The 27,049-nt window shown below is 39.8% G+C and overlaps 1 protein-coding gene across 5 annotated transcripts in view; it reads left to right on the top strand.

Annotated features, from left to right (window-relative positions):
• FAIM (Fas apoptotic inhibitory molecule) overlaps window positions 1-17,110 on the top strand; it is a 32,635-nt gene extending 15,525 nt beyond the window's left edge. For all 5 annotated transcript variants that reach the window (XM_003826546.6, XM_008951946.5, XM_034957493.3 and 2 more), the window contains 2 exons: window positions 6,374-6,423; window positions 10,218-17,110. In XM_003826546.6, coding sequence (XP_003826594.1) covers window positions 6,374-6,423; window positions 10,218-10,367 — 200 coding nt within the window. In that variant the 3' untranslated portion in view covers window positions 10,368-17,110. The remainder of the gene's footprint in view (window positions 1-6,373; window positions 6,424-10,217) is intronic.
• The last annotated feature ends 9,939 nt before the right edge of the window (window positions 17,111-27,049 follow it).

The following is a 27,049-nucleotide window of genomic DNA, read 5'->3' on the forward strand; positions in this document are numbered from 1 at the left end:
GATTATAAATTTAGGTTTTAAAAAAATGTAATATTGCCAGGCGCAGTGACTCATGCTTGTAATCCCAGCACTTTGGTAGGCTGAGGCGGGTGGATCACCTGAGGTCAGGAGTTTGAGACCAGCCTGGCCAACATGGTGAAACCCCGTCTCTACTAAAAATACAAAAATTAGCAGGACATAGTGGCACATGCCTGTAATCCCAGCTACTCAGGAGGCTGAGGCAGGGGAATCACTTGAATCCAGGAGGCGGAGATTGCAATGAGCCGAGATCGCACCACTGCATTCCAGTCTCAAAAAAAGCAAGACTCCATCTCAAAAAAAAAAAAAAAAAAGTAATATTGATGTAGATTTTGGTATTATTTGGTATTTCTCTTTATAAATATATCTTAAAGGCAGTTGGAAATTTAGGATTTATCAGTAAGAAAGCAATATTTTCCTAGATAACAATAGGCTTAGGACTGCATCAGATCAAAATTGTCAAAGTCTAGGACTTTTTGAAGAGTTTTGTTTGTTTTTCTAGGCTTTTCTGTTTGGGTTTCTCTTTTCTTATGGGAAGCAGATATATATCTTTTCTTTGCCCATATTCCTATGTCTGTTAGCAGTTTTACTCGTGTTCTCTATTGCTTGGAATTCTTTTCATTCTTTTATGTTTTTGAGACAGAGTCTCACTTTGTCGCCCAGGCTGGAATGCAGTGGTGTGCATGAACATGGCTCACTGCAGCCTTGTCCTCCTGGGCTCAAGTGATCCTCCAGCCTCAGCCTCCCGAGTAGCTGGGACCACAGGTCCATGTCACCATGCCAGGCTAACTTTAAAAAAATTTTTTGTAGAGACAGGGTCTTGCCATGTTGGCCAGGCTAATCTCGAGCTCCTGGGCTCAAGTGATGCTCCTGCCTCAGCCTCCAAAAGTGCTGGGATTACAGGTGTGAGCAGCTGTGCCCACCTTTCTTTTCATTCTTAACAACAATATTCTTGGAAGTCTGTTGCCCTCCTGTTCTAAGTATCCAAGTCTGCTGCTTTGTGGCCACCCTAGGCTTTCTTTCATGGAACCCTTTTGTTCTTCCAGTTATTGAACCCCACAACTCCTGCTTTCATCTTTGTTTACTGGAATATATCCTTAGGTAATCTCCTGATAAAGGGTGTCTAAGAAATAAACATTACTTAGATCCTCATGCTAAGTTGATAGTTTTGTTCAGTACAGAGTTTTAATTTCAAACTCACTTTCTCTCAGAATTTTTGAAACCCTTGTTCCAGTAGCATCTATTCTCCATTGTTTTAAATGAAAAGTTTTGTGCCAATCTGAATCTCATTTTTTTCTTTCCAGAAGGTTTTGGGAGCTCATCTTATCCCTTATATTTCCAAATTTCATAGTGATATGTTTAGGAATATAGTTACTCAACCTGCAATAAAGTTTTAGAACCACTGGATCTCATTAATAATGGAAATTTTAGTTTTTAAAAGGATTATGATTAGTGTCAACACACTTAAACATATGGGACTTTAACAGATGATGAAACCAGGCCTTTAAATTAATTTTAGGTACTTAATCACCTGCTTTGCCAACTTGTAATACAATTGATATTAACTTTTCCTAGGTGAAATGGAAGAGACTACCTGAGCTATGCCTAGCATACAGTTAGTTCTCTTTTAAATGTCCAGGGGCCTGCTTATCTACTTGTGAATTATCTCGGGTCTTTAAAAAATATATTTTTCTGCTTTTACTCCTTGTCTGCCTTTACTCTTCTTTATCCATTTGCAATCCCTCATGAGCCTGGAAATGAGACAGAGTTCAGCCCCAACTTGTCCCTTTTGCTGTTTGGAAGGGATAAGGGACCAGAGTTGTTTACTGAGGTAAAGGCAAAATTGCATATGTTATTGATATTGCTTGCACTTCTGCTTCCAAGATCCATCAAACTTTGGACTATGCTGACTACAGCCTACATTTTACAGATTAGTTATGAAGAATGCAGGCTCCAGGATCAGAGCTGTGTGATGGGCGAATTACTTAACCTCTGAACCTTGGTTTCCTCATCTGTAAAATGGGGATAATGTAACTCCCTCACAGAGTTGTGATATGAGTGAAGTTTAATTGATTTAGTACATGTAAAGTACTTAACAGTGTTTCTCACATTGTGAATTCTTTAAAAATATTATTTGTCAGCCAGGTGCAGTGGCTCACACCTGTAATCCCAGCACTTTGGGAGGCCGAAGTGGGAGGATCGCTTGAGCCCAGGAGTTCAAGACCAGCCTGGGCAACATAGGGAGACCTCATCTCTTCAAAATATTTAAAAATTAGCTAAGTGTAGTGGCACATGCCTGTAGTCCCAACTACTTGGGAGGCTGAGGCGAGAGGATCACTTGAGCCTAGGGGTTCAAGGTTGCAGTGAGCTAAATTGCACCACTGCATTCCAGCATGGATGACAGAGTGAGACCCTGCCTCAAAATTTTAATAATTTGGCTGGGCATGGTAGCTCACACCTGTAATCCCAGCACTGTGGGAGGCCAAGGCAGGTGGATCACTTGAGGTCAGGAGTTCGAGACCAGCCTGACCAACATGGTGAAACCCCATCTCTACTAAAAATACAAAAATTAGCTGGGCGTGGTGGTGGGCACCTGTAATCCCAGCTACTCGGGAGGCTGAGGCAGGAGAATTGCTTGAGCCTGGGAGGCGGAGGTTGCAGTGAGCTGAGATTGCGCCACTGCACTCCAGCCTGGGTGACCAAGCAAGACTCTGTCTCAAAAAAAAAAAATTGATAATAATTTAAAAATATTATTTGTGGTGATTATTACTACTCATGGGCAAAGAATGGGCTTATCTAGAGTCTCCTGGTAAAATTCACTCTTATATGTTATGTGGCAAGTTTCAAATAACAATATTATATGACTTGCTAAATTTTATATTGAGAAATTAGAGCAAGGCCACAAAAAAGCTTTGAATAACAAAACATTATGATTTACTGAGGTCATATTATGTGCCAGATACTATACTAGGCACTTTATATAATTATTTCTAACCCTTATAACAGCCTATGGGAAAGGTGGTATCATCTTCATTTGCCCCTGAGGAAATGGAAGCTCAGAGTGGTGGTGACTTGCCAAAGGGTACTGCTAGTAAAGAGTGATGCTGAGACCTGACCTCAAAGATCATGTGCATTTTTTTTCACCACCTAAAAAATGTGAGGCATATAAGGGCAATGAAAACAGGGTTGGTTAGCATTCTCAGCTCTTGTAGTCTCCACACCACTGAATACCATGGGAGGAAAATAAAGCTGGCAGGAGGAAAGTACATATGAAACTTCACGCTGGAAGGAAATTCTCTTTCTGTTCTGAAAAGTTTCTCTTCTCTGATAGCATTTACAGAACATAACCTGCTCAGGACTCACCTGGGAAGTCCCTAGCTATTGTTCATGCGGCTGAGGGAATCCGCAGGCAAAGAGGAGATGCTCCAAGATGAACATGCAGCAGCACCTCCCATGAGTCACTAAATCCACCACTGAGTCATAATAGATTTGAAATTTTATCAGCTAGATATGTCCTTTTATTAACATACCATTTTGAATAGGTTACATACTCAAGATTCAGAAATCAAAATGCTATTAAAAGACACATTAAAAAGTCTTGCTTCCATCCCTGTTCCCATCTGCCATGTTCCCCCATCAAGATAACCATTTTTAGTGTCACTCTAGTGTTTCTTTATTCAGATTCAAGAGAGTACACATATTCTCTCTTACCACATAAAAGCATCTTGCTTTATTCACTTATTATATTCCGAAGATCCTTTTATATCAGAACCTAAAGAACTTTTTCATATTTTTTATAGCTGCAGAGTAAATTTCAATAGTAAATGGTGTATTTAGCTCATTCCCAACTGATGAACACTTGAGCTGTTTCTAATCTTTTGCTGTTAGAAGCAATGCTGCATGAATAGCTTTGTTTGCATGCCTCTTGGAACAGGACACATATTATATTAGTACACATTTCTGGAAGTAGGAAAGTAGGACTTCTATTCTTCTGGGTCAAAGACTAATTGTATTTTTCATCTTAATAGATTTTGCCCATTTGCCTTCCATGGTACTTTTACCATTTTGTAACCCCGTTAGCTATTTTCCCCAGGTTCTCCAGCAGAACATGTAGCCAAACTTTTGGATTTTTTGGCATTCTGCTAGGTGAAGCAATGGTATTTCAGGGTTGTTTTTGTCTTTTTCATAAGTGAGGTTGAGCATCTTAGTTTTAAGTTTCTTTTGTATTTCCTTTGTCATGATGCCTGTTCATGCCCTTTGCCCCATTTTCTTTTGGTTGTTGGTCTTTTTCTCCTTGATTTCTCATAGTCTTCACATTAGTAAGTTTAGTCCTTTGTTCATGCTGTGAGTTTGACATATTTTTTTCCGAGTTTGTCATTTATTACATGACTTTGCTAATGTGTGTGCATTTTTCTTCAATTGTGCTGTGGCTTTTTTACTTTTTTTTTTTTCCCCAAGACAGGATCTCACTCTGTCGCCCAGGCTGGAGTGCAGTGGTGCAATTTTGGCTCACTGCAACCTCTGCCTCCCGGGTTCAAGCAATTCTCCTGCCTCAGCCTCCTGAGTAGCTGGGATTACAGGCGCCCGCAACTATGTCCAGCTAATTTTTTGTATTTTTAGTAGAGACGGGGTTTCACCATGTTGGCCAGACTGGTCTCGAACTCCTGACCTTGTGATTTGCCTGCCTCAGCTTCCCAAAGTGCTGGGATTACAGGCATGAGCCACCGTGCCTGGCCTTTTTTTGTACTTTTATGTAGTCAAATTTAATACATTTTCTTTTAGGGCTTCTGGATTAGTAGTGTTCTTCAGAGGCATGCTAATACGCTATTGTAGAAACTCTGAGTACACGTACATGTTCAGTAAGCATAGCAAGTAAAATACCAGTTTCTACCATCATCGTGGTTTATCATAGCACTGTGTGCACTGATCATGTCTTGGGACAAGTTGAGTTTACCTGCACCTGTGACTATAGCAGCTTTCTACGAAGGCTGCCACTGAGGTGACCCCTGCGCATATCTCCTGGACCCCTCTGGCTTTCTCTTTTTCCATCTAGCGCACCTCAAAGGCTTTTCTCCCATCTCTAAGTGAGGCTCCCATCTCAAGGTATGGGGAGAGAAAGAACCCCCTTTAGACTGTGCTCCTGGAGCAGATGGCCAGGCAGTCAGACCCTGGACTGGTGCCTCAAACCTGACCCCCGGACTCCTTGTGCACGTACAGGCCATACTTCCTTCTCTTCTTCACTATAATACCCAAAGCTCAACTTCTGGCTTCTTGATTAGTGTAGTCTTCTCTCCTGCTACTCCTGAGGACACTAACATTTGCAAGGGGCTCTGGGGACTCCTCCACCCTGAGATGAGCTATGGCAAGTTAACTGATCCATTTAAGTGTGTCGGGGCAGCATTTTGTTCCATATTGTTCCTTAGTGTGCAGTCCACCAGCTATACCTATTTTTTACTTGTAATCCAATAATTTTTCTCTAAACTGAAACCATTATGAAAAGGAATAGACATTATTGTACTACCTAGTAAGAAGCTGGACTAGATTTCTAAAGCGGACATGCTGTCTATCCTATATAAACCCCGTGGCAGCTGCTTTCAGTGGTCTCTTTGTGCCATCACCCAGTTGGGTGAGTGTGGGAGGCAGGGGAGTCATCTGGTCAATATTGAAGGGCATTTTGTATGGAAGGGTCCCTCCTCACATTCATCTGTATGCATCCTTCTTTTTTATTTATTTATTTATTTATTTATTTTTGAGATGGAGTCTTTCTCTGTTGCCCAGGCTGGAGTAAAGTGGTGTGGTCTCGGCTCACTGCAAGCTCCACCTCCCAGGTTCACGCCATTCTCCTGCCTCAGCCTCCCAAGTAGCTGGGACTACAGGCACCCACCACCATGCCCGGCTAATTATTGTATTTTTAGTAGAGATGGGGTTTCACTGTATTAGCCAGGATGGTCTCGATCTCCTGACCTTGTGATCCGCCTGCCTCAGTCTCCCAAAGTGCTGGGGTTACAGGCGTGAGCCACCGCGCCCGGCCTGTATGCATCCTTCTTTAAAGATTGTCCTTTTGGATTCATTTTGTTTCATAAGGCTTCATCAATTTGTATTAAGACCATAACTTTCTCTTAAAAGGTTGTTTTGTTTCATTATAGTTTTATGAACAAAGAACAAACACAGCTCCTTCAAATTTTAGGAGAGTCTCCAAGCCATGAAAGCCATGAAAAAGTGTTGGGTTTTGGAATATTAATGGAGTTTTAGAGATCTGGTATATCAATCCTTTCCTAAAGTAATAAATAGGAAAAGTTAACTTTATCTTTAAATCACAGAATTATAACTTAAAGTTTTTATGTTATCTTTACAGAAAAAGATACTATGGACGTATGGTGCAATGGTAAAAAATTGGAGACAGCGGTAAGTTGACTATTTGATGACTCTTAGTGCCATGTGTCTAAGTTACCATTGAATTGTTGCTGCATTTCCTAATTATAGAGATTTTATAATGAATCAAGGCCCTCTTGATAAAAACAAAAAAGGGATTAAGTACTCCTGACTTCAGATTCTGAAAACCTTTGCCAGATGGTGCCTGGTACCATGAGTTTGGAAACAACTTATGTTCTTAGCTGGCACTAGCTTCATACTCTCCCTTTCCTGTCCTGGACCAGGCTCCAGCATAGCAAGTAAAATACCTAGCAAGTAAAATACTTAAAAGAGCCCCTAGTTAAAAAATTATATCCCCAAAGGTTGGTGTCCTCTTGTGTTGATCCATTTGAAGTGGTGCGTTATCACTGCTTCTCAAACTTGCATGCACAGAAATTGCCAGGGATCTTGTTAAAATGCTAATTCTAACATTTCCCTAGGTGCTGCTAATGCTACTGGTCCACAGATCACACTTTAGGAATGCTTTACACCATACACTCAAAGCAGATGGTTCTTTTCTGAAAGCGAGATTTTTGTAAAATGAGTGATACAGTATCAGATGACACAAAGGTAGACGAACAGGAAAGGGCACTCTCACGAACCCCAGAGGACAAGTGGAATTTTAGACCAGCAGTGCCAATGCGAGGAGAAAGAGGCTACCCCAGTCACTGTGGCCAGGCACACTGAAATCCCCATCTAGATAGACTCCAGTGTGTTTGACTTTTGCTATCAGGTGCTTCGATTACTATGGCTGTGGATGGGATGAATGTACGAGTGAATTTCAAGCAGGAGTGAAACAGTAGTAGTGTGCACAGGGGAGACAGTGGGAAACAGAAAGTGTGGGACTAGGAGCCAAAATCACTGGGTGGTAATCCCCATGTCTTATGGGGTCTGTGGGCCAAGCAGGGAGTGCTATCCCTGGGACCCACCTTTCATGCTGGCTCCAGATGTGAACATCAGGGCTAGAGATAATCGGAAGCTCTCTTCTCTGGTCACATTTTGCATGTTGTAGTTGCTTTTATCTCATTTGTATAGTATAGGTTTAAGACAGTGAGAAAAGGTGATTTTGGTAGTTGGAGGAAAGGAGGTCTGGGATTAATTCATTCAGAAGACCACCTAGAACCTACTTGGTCTGATAGCTGTTTCTGAGGAGGTGACAAAGCCAGAAATCAAAAATTACAAAGATGAAGCCACACGTGGTAGCACAGGTCTGTAGTGGCTTCCTACTTGGGAGGCTGACGTGAGAGGGACCCTTGAGCCTAGGAGTTTTAGGCCAGCCTGAGCAACATAGTGAGACCCATCTCTAAAAAAATTAATCAATCAATTGAAATTTAAAAGTTACAAAGATGAATGCTTTTCTGTTTCTGAGTCCTGAAGAATTTAATTTGGGCTCACTCTAAATTGAGTGCTTGAGCTGCTCTCTGGGTTAAATCTACTGATAGAGACTTCTTTTATGCAGAGAGGCTTGGAGAGTGCTTCAGTATTTTATGGCCCCCTTTGGAAAAACTCCAGTTACCACTAACATGGATCAGATACCTACTGTGTGCCCAATGCCATACCTGGTGGTTCTTCCTGTTCTTTTTTTCCTACCCTGGAATTCTCTAGATAGGGAATCAGCACTTTTGAATCGCATTTCCTCCTATACTCAAGAAATTCTCCAGTGCACATGTAAAGAGAATGCTGTTTTATGGTATTAAGAATATGGTTGTACTGGGCAAGGTGACTCATGCATGTAATCCCAGCACTTTGGGAGGCTGAGGCGGGCAGATTGCTTGAACCTAGGAGTTAGAGACTAGTTTGGGTGACATGGCGAAACCCCTCTCTACTAAAAATACAAAAATTAATAGAGCATGGTGGCACATGCCTATAGTCCCAGCTACTCAGGAGGCTGAGGTGGAAGAATTACCTGAGCCCAGGGAGATTGAGGCTGCAGTGAGCCAAGGTTGCACCACGGCACTCCAGCCTCGGTAACAGAATGTGAGACCCTGTCTCAAAAAAAAAAAAAAAAAAAATGCAGTTGTAACTTTGGGAGGCCAAGATGGGAGGATCATTTGAGGCCAGGAGCTCATGACCACCCTGGGCAACATGATGAGACCCTATCTCTATAAATTTTTTTTTTTTAAGTTAGCTGTGTATGGTGGTGTGTACCTGGTCCCCGCTGCTCAGGAGGCTGAGGCAGGAGGACTGCTTGAGCCCAGGAGTTCAAGGCTGCAATGAACTACAGTTGTACCCCTGTACTCCAGCCTGGGTGGCAAGAGCAAGACCCTGTCACACACATACACAAGGAATGTTGTTGTGGTTGTAAAAAGGTGAAAATAATATTCATCCACATGTCTTTGTTTTGTAGTAATTAACAGGAAACTACATGTGTTTGGAAAATAGCTCTTTATAACACAGTTGCCTTCTCATTGTAACTACAACCTAGTTTGCAGGGCAGTTTGGGCAGCCCCATATCTAGGCAGCCTTCCCCAGTACTGTACGTACCCACAACAAACTCATCTTGTTGCCTGTGAGTTACAGCTTATTTTCTCCTTTTTATCTCAAAGCATCGTGCCAAAATTATATATTTGTCCAATTGCCAAGAAGCTACGTATATAGATTATATTACCTAACTCTTGCCCTTTCTTCCGAAGTCTTTTTTCAAGGCTCAATATTAAAAATGGGGACAAGAACACACTGCACCCAAGGACATGCTTGTGGTATTCAGCACACCTCCCATAAGGAGCCACGGGCCACATCCTTCCCAGAGCTAGGAAAAGGCTTCTCTCCCTGAGGCATCCTGTGCCTTCTTTGGCTTGGTATTGTTAACTGGGGGGCCTTGTTCTATCTACTTTGGCTGCCAGGAAGCTAATAGCCAGGGGGTTTAAGTCTGATTTTCGGTTTCTTTGCTTTCTGGCATAAATCTTTTTTTTATCCTCTAAGCCTCTTCTTTCTTCCTTCCTTCTCTGCGCTACCTGGCGCTAATCTTTTTACTCTAGATCACTGCTACTCAATCAAAGCATAATATGAGGCACAGATAGGACCTTCATGTGTAATTTTAATTTATCTAGTATCCATATTTGAAAAAATTTTAGGTGAAGTTAAATATTATATTTGATTTAAATCAATATACCAAAAATAGTATTTAACATGTAATCAGTATAAAAAGTTATTTTATACATTTTTTTGTTTCATACTAGGTCTTCTAAATCCAGTGTCTATTTTATATTTAAACAGCATATCTATTTTCAGACTAGTCAGTTTCAAGTGCCCAATAGCCACATGTGGCCAGTGGCTACTATATTGAACAGAACAGGTATAGATTTAGTGGTGTTTGGTTTTGTTATATGTATATTTTATTGTAAGCCACCTTATACCCAGAGGAATCAGATTTTCAGAGTGGCTAAGAACACTCCATCCCTGGCTGGATGCAGTGGCTCACACCTGTAATCCCAGCACTGTGGGAGGCTAAGGTGGGTAGATCACTTGAGGTATATTATAAATAACTAATAAATGTCATATTTATCATTTTTATTTTTGAAAACATAGACACATAGTCATGAGGTTTATATTCCTCCCCCAAGAATTTAAGATTCTTAAGGATTGTAGGGGTTATGAAAAGGAAACTTTCAATTCATAACAGAAATGTAAAAGCATCTAAGTACAAGCTTTAGACTTTGTTTTTCAAAGCTTATTGTTTAACTAATACATTATTTTATTGCACTACTAGTACTTTTAGATGGTGTGAATGCTCTAGACAGAGATAAAAGTTTCTGCACCACTAATTCCTTCTTCTTTTGTTGCTCCAGGGTGAGTTTGTAGATGATGGGACTGAAACTCACTTCAGTATCGGGAACCATGACTGTTACATAAAGGCTGTCAGTAGTGGGAAGCGGAAAGAAGGGATTATTCATACTCTCATTGTGGATAATAGAGAAATCCCAGAGATTGCAAGTTAATGAATTTTCATCTTAAGAAGTAAAGATCAGGACTTTTTAATTACTGTGGTAATTAAATGTGTTCAGTATGTACTTATCAGTACATTTAGTCTGCAATGTTTTAATTTTTTAAAAAGTTACATGAAACTAACATTCCAAGGGTCAGGAAAAAAACCAATTATGTATAGTCAGTCATAAAAATTACAATTTATGATGCAAATAATGTAAAATGTTTTAAAGACAAATGGCAAATAAGATATGGACCAAAGTCACTAATGTTTTACAACAGTAACCTTTACTATAATAAATACTTTTTTAAAAATCTGCTTGATTTGTGTTTATATGTATGGGTAAGTCTTTATGTGTTTTTAACCTGTGCAGATAGGTTTTCTCTCTAGTTTAAAGCAGTTGGTACATAATGATACAATTAGTTTAACTGAAGAAAATGAGAAACTTTTTTTTATTTGGAAACATTAAGGAAACTTCAGATAGTGTCACAAGAATTTAATTTAAAATGTGGGTTTCTGAAAATGTAGTTGTTTTGTTTAATTAACATGGTGAAGACATAAACCAAAAGGAAAAGAAGCAAACTCCTTTACACCAGATTGTATCAAGTGCTTCCTCAGGCAGTATTTAAAAAGTCTGAGTTACGTATCTGTGCCTGGATGTGGCACCAGTGTTTGTTAGTGCTTCTGTGACTGAATCGGCCTGTGCAGGCATACTCACAAAGACCAGCCAAGTCAGTACATTAAGTGCCTGAGGGTTGGTCACTTCAATACTCTGAAAGTCTTTCAAGGCAGGATATAGTTTAATAGTAGACCACATTGGGGCATTTCACATCTGTTATCACTGCTGATCTTCTGTGTGAAGGGGCATTCTCCATTTTTTTGACTTGCTCTGTCCAATATGGTTGCCATTAGTCCCATGGCTATTTAAGTTAATTAAGTACAATCAAAAATTCAGTTTCTTAGTCACGCTAGCTACACTTCAAGTGCTCAACAGTCACATGTGGCTAGTGGCTATCATACCAGACAGTATATAGAACATTTCCGTCACCACACCAAGTTCTGTTGGACAGCACTGGTCTAGATAGATAGATAGATAGACTGTCTCAGGCTGAGTGAGTTGCTCAGTAGTGGCATAGGATTTTAAATCCAGGTTTTTCTGATACTAAGACTTAGGCCCTTTACTACGATCTCCCTGTCATTAACATATTTTGAAGAGATTTTGGGCAGAACAGGGGCAGAACAGAGGCAGAACCAGGTTCTAACAGCAGGAAAGAGAAATTGAGGGGCAGGAGAGCAGTGAGGGAAGACATTTTGGAGAGGCCAGGACCCAGCAGGCAACATGCAGGGTTGCAGGGCGGCAGCGTGGGTGTATTGAAAAGCCTTGACTCCTTCTTTCTTCTAACACCTTTTATTTTGAAGTCTTTCTTTACCACTGGCAGCTTAGCGTACTACCTTTACAAAAACGTTTACAAGGCTGGGCTGGTGGCTCATGCCTCTAATCCCAACATTTTGGAAGGCTGAGACAGTAGGATTGCTTTAGCCCAAGAGTTCAAGACCAGCCTGAGCAACATAGTGAGACCCTGTCTCTACAAAATAAAACAAAAATTTAAGTTTATAAAAGATTTTTACCAAAAAACCTCCCTGGTCTTCCCATTCCACCCCCTAGTTTTGCTTCAATGCCATTGGAAGACCAGGAAACAATCTAACAGGGACTCTGAGGCTTGTTAAACTCACATTTGGGTTTGCTTTCATGGATTTGGGAGTTGTGGTTTGTTTTCATTTTTCTTGAGTAAAAGTCTTCTTTTAATGGCCATATTTTATCTGCTAGAAAAATATTTTGTGTCATGTCCAAAAGCAAAGCAATTATTTTTAGGCATTGGGCTTTGAACTGTAGTTACTAGAGGTCAAAATCCGTGATTTGCAGGGGTTGTCGTGTACCTAAGCAAACACTTGCGAGTACGGTTTGATTCCGTCTTTATGGAGACCAACCCCAGGAATATAGTCTTGCCTTTGACATGGTAAATCCACGTTTGTTTCGTTTTGTTAATTCAAAGTAGCACAATAATGTGGAAAGAGTATAGCCTAGATCTGAAGTTTGGCACAGCAAGTTAAGTTCTTGAGCCTCAGTTTCCTCACCTTAAAACTTGAGGCTATTACTTGTCTTAGTTATTTAATTAGATATTTCAGATGTACAAAAAAATAGAAAATATAACACAGCTGTATTATTAAACTAGGTGTACCTATTACCCAGTTTAATAACTAAAGCATTACCAATGCAACTGAATACCCATATACCCTCCCTGTTCCCTTCCCCTCCCTTGTGCAACTAATCACTAATGTGTATTTGATGTTTATCATTCCCATGTGCAAGTTTGTATTATTTTACTTTTGATATATATTTTTTGATATATATCAAAAAAGTACAGTATTATTTTAAAATTTAAATGTTATCACATTCTGTGTATCCTTCCTACATCATGGTTTTCCCTCACTCAACAATGTTTTTTGATCTAGGTTGGTATGTATATCTCCAGTTCCTTTAACTTTTGCATTCAACCATACAAATTTAGCTGCACATACCCCTAGTTTTCAGATGATCATCAACACATCAGTGGCTCTAATGAACATCTTTGTGTATGTCCCTTGAGTTTATGTTCAAGAGTTTCTCTTGGGTCTTGGTATTTTAAGTGTGCCCCTGTACCAACAGCAATGACATCACCTGGGAGCTTGTTAGAAATTAAGAATCACGGGTTCTTCCCCAGGCCTATTGAAGGAGAATCTGTGTTTTAACAAGACCCCCGTGGTGATTTGTACATCAAAGATTTAGAAGCACTGTTCCAGGTCTACTGAGGAGCAGAATTGCTAAATCAAAGGGTAGGTGCATCTTCAATACTATTAGACATTTGCCAGACTGCCCTTCAGGGCAGTTGTGCTGTTGTATACTTTGGCCAGTAGTAGAGTTTTCTTTTCCTAATATTTTCACCACACTTGATATATGGTCAGGCTTTTAAAGTTTTGCCAATCTGAGGGTTTAAACAATATTGCATTTTAATCTTATTTTTTCTCATTTTGTTTTCTCACTTTATTTTTTGAGTATCTTACATGTTTATTGTCGATTCAGGTTTCCTTTTCTGAGAATTGTCTTTTTATTTCCTTTGCTTATTTTTCTGTTGAGTTGTTTGACAATTTCTAATAGATTTGTAGTAGTTCTACATATATCACAGAACTAATCCTTTGTTGCCTTTCCCTTATAGCAATATGAAATGTGCAATATATCAAGTCTCCCAGGCATCCCTTCAATTTAACACATAGTACCTACTTCCTCTAGTGAGTTATGAGGGTAGGGACCACATACCACTGTCTCCCCCAGGACCTAGCATACCCTTCATAGATGGTAGGCAGTGAGATTCATATTACTGCAGCTCAAAGGAGAGGGCTGGGCTGGAGATATACATGTGGACATCATGAGCACATGCGGGAGATTTAAAGCTATGGAAATGGGTAAGATCAACTAGACAGCTTGTAAAGAAAGTAGAAAGGGAACCTAAAATTAAACCCCAAAAAGCTACAACATTTCTGACCGGCTAAGGCCAACAGAATCCTTAATTAAGTCAGAAAATTTGGAAGTTATAAAACAAAAGACAAACATATTTGACTAGGAAGTTTGTATGGCAAAATACACCATTAAAAAAGCCAGTATACAAACAATAGATTTGGGGAAAATATTTGCAATGTAGATGAAAAGAGCCAACATACATGTAAAGGGCTCTTACAAATTGATAAGCCAGGCTAATCACAAAATGGACAAATAATAGAAATAGAAGAGGAAATCCAAAGAGCCAACCAATTTTTAAAATAAGTTAATTAGTAGTTAGGGAAATTATTTTAACAATGCAACCAGCAAAAAAAAAGAAGCAATGATATATTTTTGTCTAAGATGTGGTAGAAAGAGTACCCACCTCACACTTTGATGGTGAAAATAGGTATTAAAAGTTCTTAGGAAACCAATTTGACAGTATTAAACATTCCATTTTATAAAGTAGGAATTTTATAAAATTCCATTTTATAAAAACAGGCAAAACCTAATATATATATAGTCTTTGAAGTTCACAAGATGCGCACTTTACAGGGGAGTTAGTAACTAGAAGGTGGCGTGAAAGGAACTTCTGAGACTGGTAATTTTCTATTTTTGATCTGGGTGCTGGTCACAAAGACAATTCAGTTTGTGAAAAATAAGCTATATTCCTATATGATTTTTATCTTTATGTTATGTTCTAAAAGAATGTTAAACTTCTATAAAGATTTTAAAATGTACTTACAATAAAGATTTTAAAACGTACTTACAATAAAGCTTTTAAAAATATGCCCCACATATCTTCTTCTCTTGGGAATCTATTCCACGAGAATAAAGGTGTTAGTGTTGGTATATAAGGATATATACAAGGACATTTATTGCAGTATTGTTCATAGTGGGGAAGAAAAGAAACTGGAAATTGTAAATGCCCATCTACAGATAAATGATTGAATAAATTATTATACATCATGAGTTACAACTCAGCCATTCAGAAGAATGAATTGGAGAGGTTTCCAGGAAGTATTTTTGAGTCAAGAAATAATATAGTACAATTTTATAAAACAATGGCAGAGCATCCTATCTAATGTATGTATGTATGTCTTTACAGATTTTTTTTCTGTATATGATTATACAAGCATGGAGAGAAATAGAGGTTGCAAACAAGTATAATGACATGAGTCGCCTAGTAGGAATGGGAGTGGGATTGATTGAGAGAGGTGGGGAGTAACCAAAATTCAAGAAAAAAAAGGTTTCACTTAAAAAATAAGCAGTCATGATCACATTTATGCATTTATATAAAATTGTTTATAAGAAGCAAACAAAAAATTAAAATTGGATAAAGGAGAAAGACTTAGTGAAACATTGAAAAGGAAGTGAGCTTTTGACTAGGAGGTGGAGACTGCAGTGAGCCGAGATCATGCCATTGCACTCCAGCCTGGGCAACAAGAGTGAAACTCTGTCTCAAAAAAAAGAGAAAGAAAAAAGAAAAGTGTTTTGAGATGGTAGAAAACCCTAAGATTAGAAGGCAAGGCAAGAAAGCATAAAACAGGAATAGTTAACTATGTCAAATTGCTGCTGAGAGGAGAAAAGCATGAGAACTGAAATGTATCTATTAGATTTGGCATCATGGAGGATGTGGGTGAGAAAATGAACAAAATCAGGCTCAATGAAATGAGACAGAAGCCGTATTAAAATGGGTGAATAGTTAGTGGGGGTAAGAGAAAAGATGGAAAAGGTAATGCTGACAACTCTCTTGCAAAAAAAAAAAAAAAAAAAAAAAAGGCCAAAATAAGCTGGACGTGGTGGCTCACACCTGTAATCCCAGCACTTTGGGAGGCTGAGGCGGGCGGATCACCTGAGAGCAGGAGTTCGAGACCAGCCTGGTCAACACGGCGAAACCCCGTCTCTACCAAAAATACAAAAATTAGCTGGGCATGGTGGCGGGCACCTGTAATCCAGCTACTTGGGAGGCTGAGGCAAGAGAATCGCTTGAACCCAGGAAGCAGAGGTTGCAATGAGCTGAGATGGCGCCATTGCACTCCAGCCTGGGCGACAAGAGCGAAACTCCATTAAAAAAAAAAAAAGGCAAAATATAAAAAGTCTTGAAGTTATCATAAAGCTAAAAAGACAATCTAAGCCAAGATGTAGCAGAAGATGGAAAACCAGAGAGATGAGCCAAGCATTTGGAACCACTTAACCCTGGAAATGTTTATTTATTCCAGAACAGGAGGTCAAGAGTCTAAGCAGTACTTATAACAGCCTTGAAGGGATGGGGAGACAAAAATTAGGGTAAGGGAATGCCAAGGTTGGGATACTCTAGCAAAACTTCCACATTTTGGGCAGGAACCCCCAAAGAACAGTACTTAAGGAATAAGAATAAATAGTTTATCTGTCCTTGAAATTAGAGTTATCACGGATGTAATTATCCAACATAAATAAACATGCAAGCAAATGAGACAGGACAACACAAATAGAGTCAGCAGAAATAACAAAAACAGACACATAGGTTGTAAATTAAGGGTTAATTAGATGTACAGCTTAATGTAACTATGTTTGTTTTTTGTTTTGTTTTGTTTTTTGTGACGGAGTCTCGCTCTGTTGCTGGATGTGTTGCTGGATTCAGTTTTTTTTTGTATTTTTTAGTAGAGACGGGGTTTCACCATGTTAGCCAGGATGGTCTCGATCTCCTGACCTCGTGATCGGCCCGCCTCGGCCTCCCAAAGTGCTGGGATTACAGGCGTGAGCCACCGCGCCCGGCCCATAACTATGTTTAAAATGTTCAAGATGATTCAAAAAAGAAAAAAAAAAGTCTGAGAATATCAGCATGGAATAGGAAAATTTTAAAAAGGGCATAGCAGAACTGAAAAGAACTAAAGAGAAACTATAGAGTCAAAAAGTACAATAGTGAAACTAAGAACTCAAAATCAGAGAAACAGTAAACTGGAATATAGGTGAGACAAATATATATAAGAAAAATACAACAGATTATAGAGAAGACAGTAGTAAATATAGACTATATAGTTAAAAGCATGTGTAATTATAGTTCCAAAGAAGAAAGAATGATGCAGAAAAAGGTTTAAAGAGATAATGCCTTGGAATTTCCCAAATGATGAAAAGCATCAAGCTACAGATTTGAGCCCTGCAAACACCAACCAGGAAGAAGACACAGAAAACCATCTCTAGGCCTATCATAGTAAAACTGCTAAAAACCAAAGTCAACAAGAAAATCATTAAAAGTGGCTAGTGGGAGGCCAGACGCGGTGGCTCACACCTGTAATCCCAGCACTTTGGGAGGCCGAGGCGGGTGGATCTCGTCAGGAGATTGAGACCATCCTGGCTAACACGGTGAAACCCCGTCTCTACTAAAAATACAAAAAATTAGCCAGTCATGGTGGCGGGCGCCTGTAGTCCCAGCTACTCGGGAGGCTGAGGCAGGAGATGGCGTGAACCCGGGAGGCAGAACTTGCAGTGAGCCAAGATCATGCCACTGCACTCCAGCCTGGGTGACAGAGTGAGATTCTGCCTCAAAAAAAAAAAAAAAAAAAAAAAAAGTGGCTAGTGGAAAAACCACACACCAAAACATAAGGCTAACTTTTCCATAGAAATGACAGAAGCAAGAAGACAATGGAAAAATACCTTCAAAGTGCTGTAAAACAACTAACTAAATATCTATACCCAGCAAAACTACTGTTTATTACCAGGCAAAATAAAGTTGAGGTAATTCATCCAGAGCAGACCAACCAAAGGAAATATTAAAGTATATTCTTTGGTCTAAGAAGAAAAAATTATTTCAGTTGAAAGTTTAAAAATGCAAGAGAAAGGATGAAAAGCAACAATGGTAAAAACGGACATAGATCTAAATAAATTGTGACTGTATAAACAATCTCTTGTGGGGTTAACATTGGGAGGCCAAGGCAGGAGGATGACTTGAGCCCAGGAGTTCAGTCTAGGAAAAGACTATTTGACTTTGCAGTATGTTTTCTTGTAGTAGTTTTATAGTTTCAGGTGTTTTTGTTGTTGTTTGTTTGTTTGCAGAGACAAGGTCTCACTATGTTGCCTAGGCTAGTCTAGAACTCGTTGGCTGAAGCGATGCTCCTGCCTGATTACAGGTGTGAGTCACCACACTTGGCTAGTTTCAGGTCTTATGTTTAACTCTTTAATCCAACTCTTTATTGTTGTACACAGTGAGAATTAGGGGGCCTACATTCATTCTTCTGCATATGGATATCCGGTTTTCCCAGTAGCATTTATTGAAGAGGGATCCTTTTTCCCATGTGTGTTCATGGCACCTTTGTCAAAAATCAGTTGGCTGTCAACATGTGGAATTACTTCTAGGTTCTCTATTACGTTTCATGGGTCTATATGTCTGTTTTTATACCAGTACCATGCTGGTTTTTTTTTTTTTTTTTTTTTTGAGATGGAATCTTGCTCTGTTGCCCAGCCTGGAGTGCACTGGTGTGATCTTGGCCCACGCAACCTCCACCTTCCGGGTTCAAGAGATTCTCCTTCCTCAGCTTCCCGAGTAGCTGGGACTACAGGCCATGCCACCACGCCTGGCTAATTTTTTGTATTTTTATTAGAGACGGGGTTTCACCGTGTTAGCCAGGATGGTCTTGATCTCCTGACCTCGTGATCTGCCCACCTTGGTCTCCCAAAGTGCTGGGATTACAGGCATAAGCCACTGCGCCTGGCTGCTGTTTTAATTACTATAGGTTTGTAGTATACTTTGAAGTCAAGCAGCGTGATACCACCAGCTTTTTTTTTTTTTTTTTTTAAAGGCAGGGTTTCATTCTGTCACCCAGGCTGGAGTGCAGTAGTATGATCACAGCTCAGTGCAGCCTTGACCTCCTGGGTTCAAATGATCCTCCTACCTCACCCTCCTGAGTAGCTGGGACTACAGATGCATGCCACCACACTAATTTTAATTTTTGTGTGTGTGTGGAGATGAGGGTCTTACTATGTTGGCCAGGCTGGTCTTGAACTCCTCAGCTCAGGCGATCCTCCTGCCTCAGCCATTCAAAGTGTTAGGATTACAGGCATGAGATACCATGCCTGGCCAGTTTTCTTTGCTCAGTACTGTTTTAGCTACTTGGGATCTTTTGTGGTTCCATATGAATTATAGGATTGTTTTTTCTATTTCTGTGAAGAGTATCATCGGCGTTTTGATAGGGATCGCATTGAATCTACAGATGGTTTTGGGTAGTATGGTCATTTTAACAATGTTGATTCTTCCAGTCCGTGAGCATGAGATGTCTTTCCATTTGTTTGTGTCCTCTACAATTTCTTTTTATCAGTGTTTCATAGTTTTCCTTGTAGAGGTCTTTTATCTCCATATATATATTATATATGTGTGTGTGTGTGTGTGTGTGTGTATTCCTATATATACATATTCCTATATATATACATATTCCTATATATATACATATTCCTATATATATATACATATTCCTATACATATATATACATACATATTCCTATATATATACATATTCCTATACATATATATATATACACCTAGGTATTTTGGTAGGGGGGATAGTGATTGTAAATGGGATTGCTTTCTTGATTTCTTTTTCAGCTAGTTCATTGTTGGTGGATAAAAACACCACTGACTTTTTAATGTTGATTTTGTATCCTATAACTTTACTGAATTCATTTATCAGTTCTAAGAGCTTTATGCTGGAGTCTTCAGGTTTTTAAAATATAAGGTCAATTCATATGCAAAGAGGGACAATTTAACTTCCTCTTTTCCAATTTGGAGGCCTTTTAAAAATTTCTGTTACCTGATTGTTCTGGCTAGGACTTCCAGTACTATATGTTGATTAGTAGAGGTGAAAGTGGGCAACTTTGGTTCCAGTTCTTAGAAGGCTTTAAGCTTTTCCCTCTTCAGTATGATGTTAGCTGTGTTTCTCATATATGGCTTTTATTACACTGAGTATGTTCCTTCTATGCTAAATTTGTTTTTATCATGAAGTGATGTTTAATTTTAGCAAATGCGATTGCTGCATCTATTGAGAAGATTAATATGATTTGGCTCTATGTCCCCACCCAAATCTCATCTCGAATTATAATCCCCACATGTTGAGGGAGGGACCTGTAATCCCCACGTGTTGAGGGAGGGAGGTGATTGGATCATGGGGGCAGATTCCTCCATGTTGTTCTGATAGTGAGTTCTCTGAGATTTGATGGTTTTGTAAGCGTCTGGCATTTCCCCTGCTTGCACTTCTCTCTCCTGTTGCCATGTGAAGAGCTTCTTGCTTTCCCTTTGCCTTCTGCCATGAATGTAAGTTTCCATAGGCCTCCCCAGCCATGTGGAACGGTGAATTAATTAAACCTCTTTCCTTTACAAATTACCCAGTCTCAGGTTTATTTACAGCAGTGTGAAAATGGACTAATATGAAGATCATATGGTTTTTGTCCTTCATTCTGTTGGAAATGATGTATCATGTTTATTGATTTGTGTATGGTCAAACCATCCTTGCATCCCTGAGATAAATCCCATTGGATCATCGTATTTTTTTTTTTTGATGTGTTGCTGGATTCAGTTTGCTAGCATTTTGTTAAGGATTTTTGCATTTATTTTCATCAAAGATATTGGCCTGTAGTTTTATTTTTCATTTGATTATGTCTAGTTTTGTATCAGGGTAATGCTGGCATCACAGAATGAGTTAAGAATAATTCCTTCCTCTTCAGTTTTTTGGAATAGTTTGATAAAAGTTGGTGTTATTTCTTTTTTTGTGTGATTTAATTTTTATTTCATAATCATAAACTTAACTCTGGAATCCAGCTAGGCATGGAAGGGAACAAGGAAAACATGGAACCCAAAGGGAAATGCAGTGAGAGCACAAAGATTATAGGATACTGTGAGCAAATGGGGTGGAGGGGTGCTCTCTTGAGCTATAGAAGGAATGGTCTGGTGGTTAAGATAAAACACAAGTTGGCTGGGCACGGTGGCTCATGCCTGTAATCCCAGCAATTTGGGAGGCCAAGGTGGGTGGATCATGAGGTCAGGAGATCAAGACCATCCTGGCCAACATGGAAAAAACCTTGTCGCTACTAAAAATACAAAAATTAGCTGGGTGTGGTGGTGTGTGTCTGTAATCCCAGCTACTTGGGAGGCTGAGGCAGGAGAATTTCTTGAACCAGGGAGTTGGAGGTTGCAGTGAGCCGAGATTGCATCACTGTACTCCAGCCTGGTGACAGGGTGAGACTCCATCTCAAACAAAACAAAACAAAACAACACCAAAAAGATAAAACACAAGTCAAACTTATTAGAGGGTCCACAATCAGCAGTGGTGATCTTCTTGCAGGTCTTGCCATTCCAGGACCCAAAGTCCCCCATGGCCTCCACAAATATTCATGCCTTCTTTTTTTTTTTGGTTTTTTTTTGTTTTGAGACAGAGTCTTGCTCTGTCGCCCAGGCTGGAGTGCAGTCACGTGATCTCAACTCACTGCAAGGTCCGCCTCCCAGGTTCATGCTATTCTCCTGCCTCAGCCTCCTGAGTAGCTGGGACTACAGGTGCCTGCCACCACACCTGGCTAATTTTTTTTTTTTTCTATTTTTAGTAGAGACAGGGCTTCACCTTGTTAGTCAGGATGGTCTCAATCTCCTGACCTTGTGATCCACCCACCTTAGCCTCCCAAAGTGCTGGGATTACAGGTGTAAGCCACCAAGCCTGGCCATTAATGCCTTCTTTCACCTTGCCAAAGACCATATGCTTGCCATCCAACCACTCAGTCTTGGCAGTGCAGATGAAAAACTGGGAACTGTTTGTGTTGGATCCAGCCTTTGCCATGGACAAGATGCCAGGACCTGTATGCATTAGGATGAAGTTCTCATCATCAAATTTCTCCCTGTAGATGGACTTGCTACCAGTGCCATTATGGCGTGTGAAGTCACCACCCTGACACATAAACCCTGGAATAATTATCTGAAAGCAGGAACCCTTATAACCAAATCCTTTCTCTCCAATGCTCAGAGCATGAAAGTTTTCTGCTGTCTTTGGAAACTTGTCTGCAAAAGGCTCAAAGGAGACACACCTCAAGGGCTCACCATCGACGGCGATGTCGAAGAACATGGTGGGGTTGATCATGGGTGATAATACAGGGCTCCCAGTGGTGACACCTGCAAAGCCGGTGTTATTTCTTCTTTAAAAGTTTGTTAGAATTTAGCAGTAAATCTGGTTCTGGGCTTTTCTGTATTGGGAGAGTTTTTTATTACTGCTTCAATCTTATTACTTGTTATTGGTATCTTTGTTTTCTATTTCTTCCTGGTTCAATGTTGGTAGGTTGCATGTGTCCAGGAATGTATATATTTCCAGTAGGTTTTCCATTTTTGTTATTGTATAGTTGCTCATAATTGTCTCTAACGATCTTTTGTATTTCTGTTGCATCCGTTGTAATTTTTTTTTTTTAGATGAGGTTTTGCTTCTGTTGCCCAAGCTGAAGTGCAATGGCGTGATCTCAGCTCACCACAACCTCTGCCTCCCGGGTTCAAGCAATTCTCCTACTTCAGTCTCCCGAGTAGCTGGGATTACAGGCATGAGCCACCATACCTGGCTAATTTTGTATTTTTAGTAGAGACAGGGTTTCTCCATGTTGGTCAGGCTGGTATTGAACTCCCGGCCTCAGGTAATTTGCCTGCCTCGGCCTCCCAAAGTGCTGGGATTACAGGTGTCAGCCACCGTGACCAGCCATGTCTCTTTTTTTACTTCTATTTGTTTGCATCCTTTTTCTTGGTTAGACTAGCTAGTGGTTTATTGATTGAGTTTATATTTTCAAAGAACCAATTTTTCATTTTGTTGATTCTTTGTATTGTCTTTTTCAGTTTCTATTTCATTTTGCTTTGCTTTGCTCTTTATTCTTTCTTTCCTTTTACTAATTTTAGGTTTAGTTTGTTCTTGCTTTTCTAGTTTTTTGAGGTGGATTTTTTAGGTTGTTTATTCAACATCTTTCTACTTTTCAGGTATAGACATTAATTGCTATAAACTTCCCTCTTAGCATTGCTTTTTCTGTGTCACAAAGGTTTTGGTATGTTTTTCCATTTTCATTTGTTTCAAGAATTTTTACTTTCTTTCTTAATTTTTACATTGACCCATTGGTTATTCAGGTGTATGTTGTTTAATTTCCACATATTTGTTCCCAAAGTTCCTGTTGTTGATTCCTAATTTTCACTGCGGTCTTAGAAGATACTTGATATGATTTCAATTTTTAAAACTTTCTTGAGGCTTGTTTTATGGCCTAACATATGGTCCATCCTGGAGAATGTTCCATGTGTTCATGAGAAGAATTTATTTTCTGCTGCTGTTGCCTGAAATGTTCTCTAAATGTTAGATCCATTTGGTCTAAAGTGCAGTTTAAATCCAATGTTTCTTGAATTTCTGTCCAGATAATCTCTTCCATGCTGAATGTGGGAGTGGTGAAATCCCCAACTATTGTTGTATTAGCCTTTTTAGCTGTAATAATATTTGTTTTATATATTTTGGTTTCTGATGTTGGGTGCATAGATATTTACAATTGTTATATCCTCTTGCCTAATTGATTCCTTTATTATAATTTTCTTGTCTCATGTTTTTTTGACTTAAACTCTCCTTTGATGTAAGTGTAGCTACTCCTGCATGCTTTTGGTTTGTTTGCATGAGGTATTTTTTTCCATCCCTTTATTTTCAGTCTATGTGTCTTTATAGGTGAGATGAGTTTCATGTAGACAGCATACATCTGGGTCTTATTTTTGTTAGCCATTCAGCCAGTCTATATCTTTTAGTTGGGGGAGCTTAAACTTTGACATTCCAGCTTGTTATTAATAGGTGAGGACTTCCTGTCATTTTGTTGTTTTCTGATTGTTCTGAATATCCTTTCTTCCTTTATTCTTCTTTTACTTTCTTTTATGATCAGGTAGTTTTTTTTTTTTTTTTTTTTTTAGAGTAACAACACTCCTATTCCTGTTTTGTGTATCTGCTCTACACTACTTTTGTTAAGTTTTCATGATGGTAGATGTTGTCCTTCTGTTTCCTGGTGTAGGGCTCCCTTAAATATTTCTTGTGGGGCTAGTCTAGTGGTAATGAATTATCTCCATTTTTGTTTTTCTGAGAAAGACTACTTTCCCTTCATTTTTCAAGGATACCTTTGCTGGACACAGGATTCTTGGTTGACAGTTTCTTTTTTTTTTTTCTCTCAGTACTTTGACTATTTTATTCCTTTCTCTCCTGACCTACAAAGATTCTGCTGAGAAATTCATTGTTAGTCTCATGGAGATTCCCTTATATGTGGTTTGATGCTTTTTTTAAAAATTATACTTTAAGTTCTAGGGTACATGTGCACAACATGCAGGTTTGTTACATACATATACATGTGCCATGTTGGTGTGCTGCACCCATTAACTCGTCATTTACATTAGGTGTATCTCCTAATGCTATCCCTCCCCCCTCCCCTCACCCCATGACAGACCCCAGTGTGTGGTGTTCCCCTTCCTGTGTCCAAGTGTTCTCACTGTTCAATTCCCACCTATGAGTAAGAACATGCAGTGTTTGGTTTTCTGTCCTTGCGATAGTTTGCTGAGAACGATGGTTTCCAGCTTCATCCATGTCCCTACAAAGGACATGAACTCATCCTTTTTAATGGCTCCATAGTATTCCATGGTGTATATGTGCCACATTTTCTTAATCCACTCTATCATTGATGGACATTTGGGTTGGTTCCAAGTCTTGCTATTGTGAATAGTGCCGTAAAAAACACACGTGTGCATGTGCCTTTATAGCAGCATGATTTATAATCCTTTGGATACATACCCAGTAATGGGATGGCTGGATCAAATGGTATTTCTAGTTCTAGAACCTTGAGGAATTGCCACACTGTCTTCCACAATGGTTGAACTAGTTTACAGTCCCACCAACTGTGTAAAAGTGTTCCTATTTCTCCACATCCTCTCCAGCACCTGTTCTTTCCTGACTTTTTAATGATCGCCATTGTAACTGATGTCAGATAGTATCTCATTGCAGTTTTGATTTGCATTTCTCTGATGGCCAGTGATGGTGAGCATTTTTTCATGTGTCTGTTGGCTGCATAAATGTCTTCTTTTGAGAAGTGTCTGTTCATATCCTTTGCCCACTTGTTGATGGGATTGTTTTTTTCTTGTAAATTTGTTTGAGTTCTTTGTAGATTCTGGATATTAGCCCTGTGTCAGATGAATAGATTGCAAAAATTTTCTCCCGTTCTGTAGGTTGCCTGTTCACTCTGATGGTACTTTCTTTTGCTGTGCAGAAGCTCTTTAGTTTAATTAGATCCCATTTGTCAATTTTGGCTTTTGTTGCCATTGCTTTTGGTGTTTTAGACATGAAGTCCTTGCCCATGCCTATGTCCTGGATGGTATTGCCTAGGTTTTCTTCTAGGGTTTTTATGGTTTTAGGTCTAACATTTAAGTCTTTAATCCATCTTGAATTAATTTTTGTATAAGGTGTAAGGAAGGGATCCAGTTTCAGCTTTCTACATATGGCTAGCCAGTTTTCCCAGCACCATTTATTAAATAGGGAATCCTTTCCCCATTTCTTGTTTTTGTCAGGTTTGTCAAAGATCAGATGGTTGTAGATGTGTGGTATTATTTCTGAGGGCTCTGTTCTGTTCCATTGGTCTATATCTCTGTTTTGGTACCAGTACCATGCTGTTTTGGTTACTGTAGCCTTGTAGTATAGTTTGAAGTCAGATAGCATGGTGCTTCCAGCTTTGTTCTTTTGGCTTAGGGTTGACTTGGCAATGAGGGCTCTTTTTTGGTTCCATATGAACTTTAAAGTAGTTTTTTCCAATTCTGTGAAGAAAGTCATTGGTAGCTTGATGGGGATGGCACTGAATCTATAAATTACCTTGGGCGGTATGGCCATTTTCACGATAATGATTCTTCCTATCCATGAGCATGGAATGTTCTTCCATTTGTTTGTGTCCTCTTTTATTTCGTTGAGCAGTGGTTTGTAGTTATCCTTGAAGAGGTCCTTCACATCCCTTTTAAGTGGGATTCCTAGGTATTTTATCTCTTTGAAGCAATTGTGAATGGGAGTTCACTCATGATTTGGCTGTCTGTTATTGGTGTATAAGAATGCTTGTGATTTTTGCACATTGATTTTGTATCCTGAGACTTTGCTGAAGTTGCTTATCGGCTTAAGGAGATTTTGGGCTTCTTTTGCTGTTTTTAGAATTCTCTGTTTTTGACTTTTGACGTTTGACTATCATTTGTCTCTGGGAAGACCTCTTTAGATTGAATCTATTTGGGACTCCTTGAGTTTCCAGCTTCCAAATGTCTATGTCTCTAGCAAGACCTGGGAAGTTTTCAGCTATTATTTCATTAAATAGGCTGTCTATGCCTTTGCCCATTTCTTCTCCTGGAACTCCCCAAATTTGAATTTTTGTTCTTTTGTGTCCCATATGTCACATGGCTTGCTTTATTGTTTTTTATGTCTTATTTCAAAAAACATGTCTTCAGTTCAGAAATTCTTTCTTCTGCTTTATCTTGTCTTATTATGTTGTCTTCAATAAGATGAGGTTATGTACGTTGTAGTCGGACTTCACTGGGGATAGGGAAACCAGGTGAGCCAGTCAGTCCTCTAGCACCAGTGGCGGCAGCAGAAGGGTAGGTGGGCCAGTCCTCAGTCGCCTGGGTGGTGTACTTCATGTGGCAGGCTCAAGTGCTGGCAGTGGTTGTGGCAGTCAGGCAGGCAGGTCCTCGGGGCCCTGGGTAGCACTTGTGGTATTGGCTGTGGCAGTAATGTCAACAGGCTGGCCCTCAGGCCCCTGGGTGGTATGCATGAGTGCCAGCGGAGGTGCCAATGGGCTAGTCAGCCCAGTCTCCAGGCTCCTAGGTGGCATGCATGGGTGGGTGTTGGCAATGGCAGTGATGGGTGGGTTGGGCCTGTCCTTAGGTCCCCAGAGGTGCATGCAGGCGCTGGCAACATGAGTGGACTTGGCAGGTCTGTCCTCACGCCCTTGGATAGTGTGTGAGGGAGGATTGTTCCTTAGGCCTCTTCACAGCATGTACAGGTATGAGGTGGTCCTGCTGCTGGAAGGGCAGGATTGCAGTTGGTGGCAGCAGTCTCAGGAAGTCAGGTGCCAAGCTGCAGGGAATGTACACTTTGGCC

This window comes from Pan paniscus, chromosome 2, assembly GCF_029289425.2.
Source record: "Pan paniscus chromosome 2, NHGRI_mPanPan1-v2.0_pri, whole genome shotgun sequence".
NCBI classification, from domain to species: Eukaryota; Metazoa; Chordata; class Mammalia; order Primates; family Hominidae; genus Pan; species Pan paniscus.